General features: G+C 26.7%; 1 protein-coding gene across 1 annotated transcript in view; it reads right to left on the bottom strand.

Annotated features, from left to right (window-relative positions):
* Nucleotides 1-450, bottom strand: part of LOC115239660 (proliferating cell nuclear antigen) — a 2,859-nt gene that overhangs the window by 1,514 nt on the left and 895 nt on the right. The window contains exons 3-4 of the mRNA XM_029814300.1: nucleotides 444-450; nucleotides 217-361 (exon numbers count right to left, since the gene is read on the bottom strand). Coding sequence (XP_029670160.1) covers nucleotides 217-361; nucleotides 444-450 — 152 coding nt within the window. The remainder of the gene's footprint in view (nucleotides 1-216; nucleotides 362-443) is intronic.

The following is a 450-nucleotide window of genomic DNA, read 5'->3' as shown; positions in this document are numbered from 1 at the left end:
ACTGTGTTATCAACATTTTCTCTAATGTTGAAACTTTCCATGTACTTTACCTATACATAACGACAGAGTATATATATATATATATATATACTCTCTAATCTTACTTTAATGATGTAAATAAAACACAAATTGTATATATGATATATTGTATCATATATTATAACATTATCTGCAGCACACATCTATTTATAAAATGTACATATAAAAAATATTTACCTGAGCCATAGTCACCAGATGCGCTGAATTTTATACCTTCCTTGGTACAGGCAAAAGTTATAGATTCTCCAAATTGACTCAAATCTCTGCATATGCGTGTAAATTCTGCAGATGGCATTTTAACAACACACGAATAAGAGGTTTCCTAAAAAACAATTAAATAATAAAGTATTATGTATAAAGAAAACCATGTATTTTTAATATCATCTTATTATTATATATCTCACAGGAATG

The sequence above is a fragment of the Formica exsecta genome, unplaced genomic scaffold, assembly GCF_003651465.1.
Source record: "Formica exsecta isolate Colony F162 unplaced genomic scaffold, ASM365146v1 scaffold393, whole genome shotgun sequence".
NCBI lineage: Eukaryota > Metazoa > Arthropoda > Insecta > Hymenoptera > Formicidae > Formica > Formica exsecta.
This window is presented reverse-complemented; position numbering and strand designations above follow the sequence as displayed.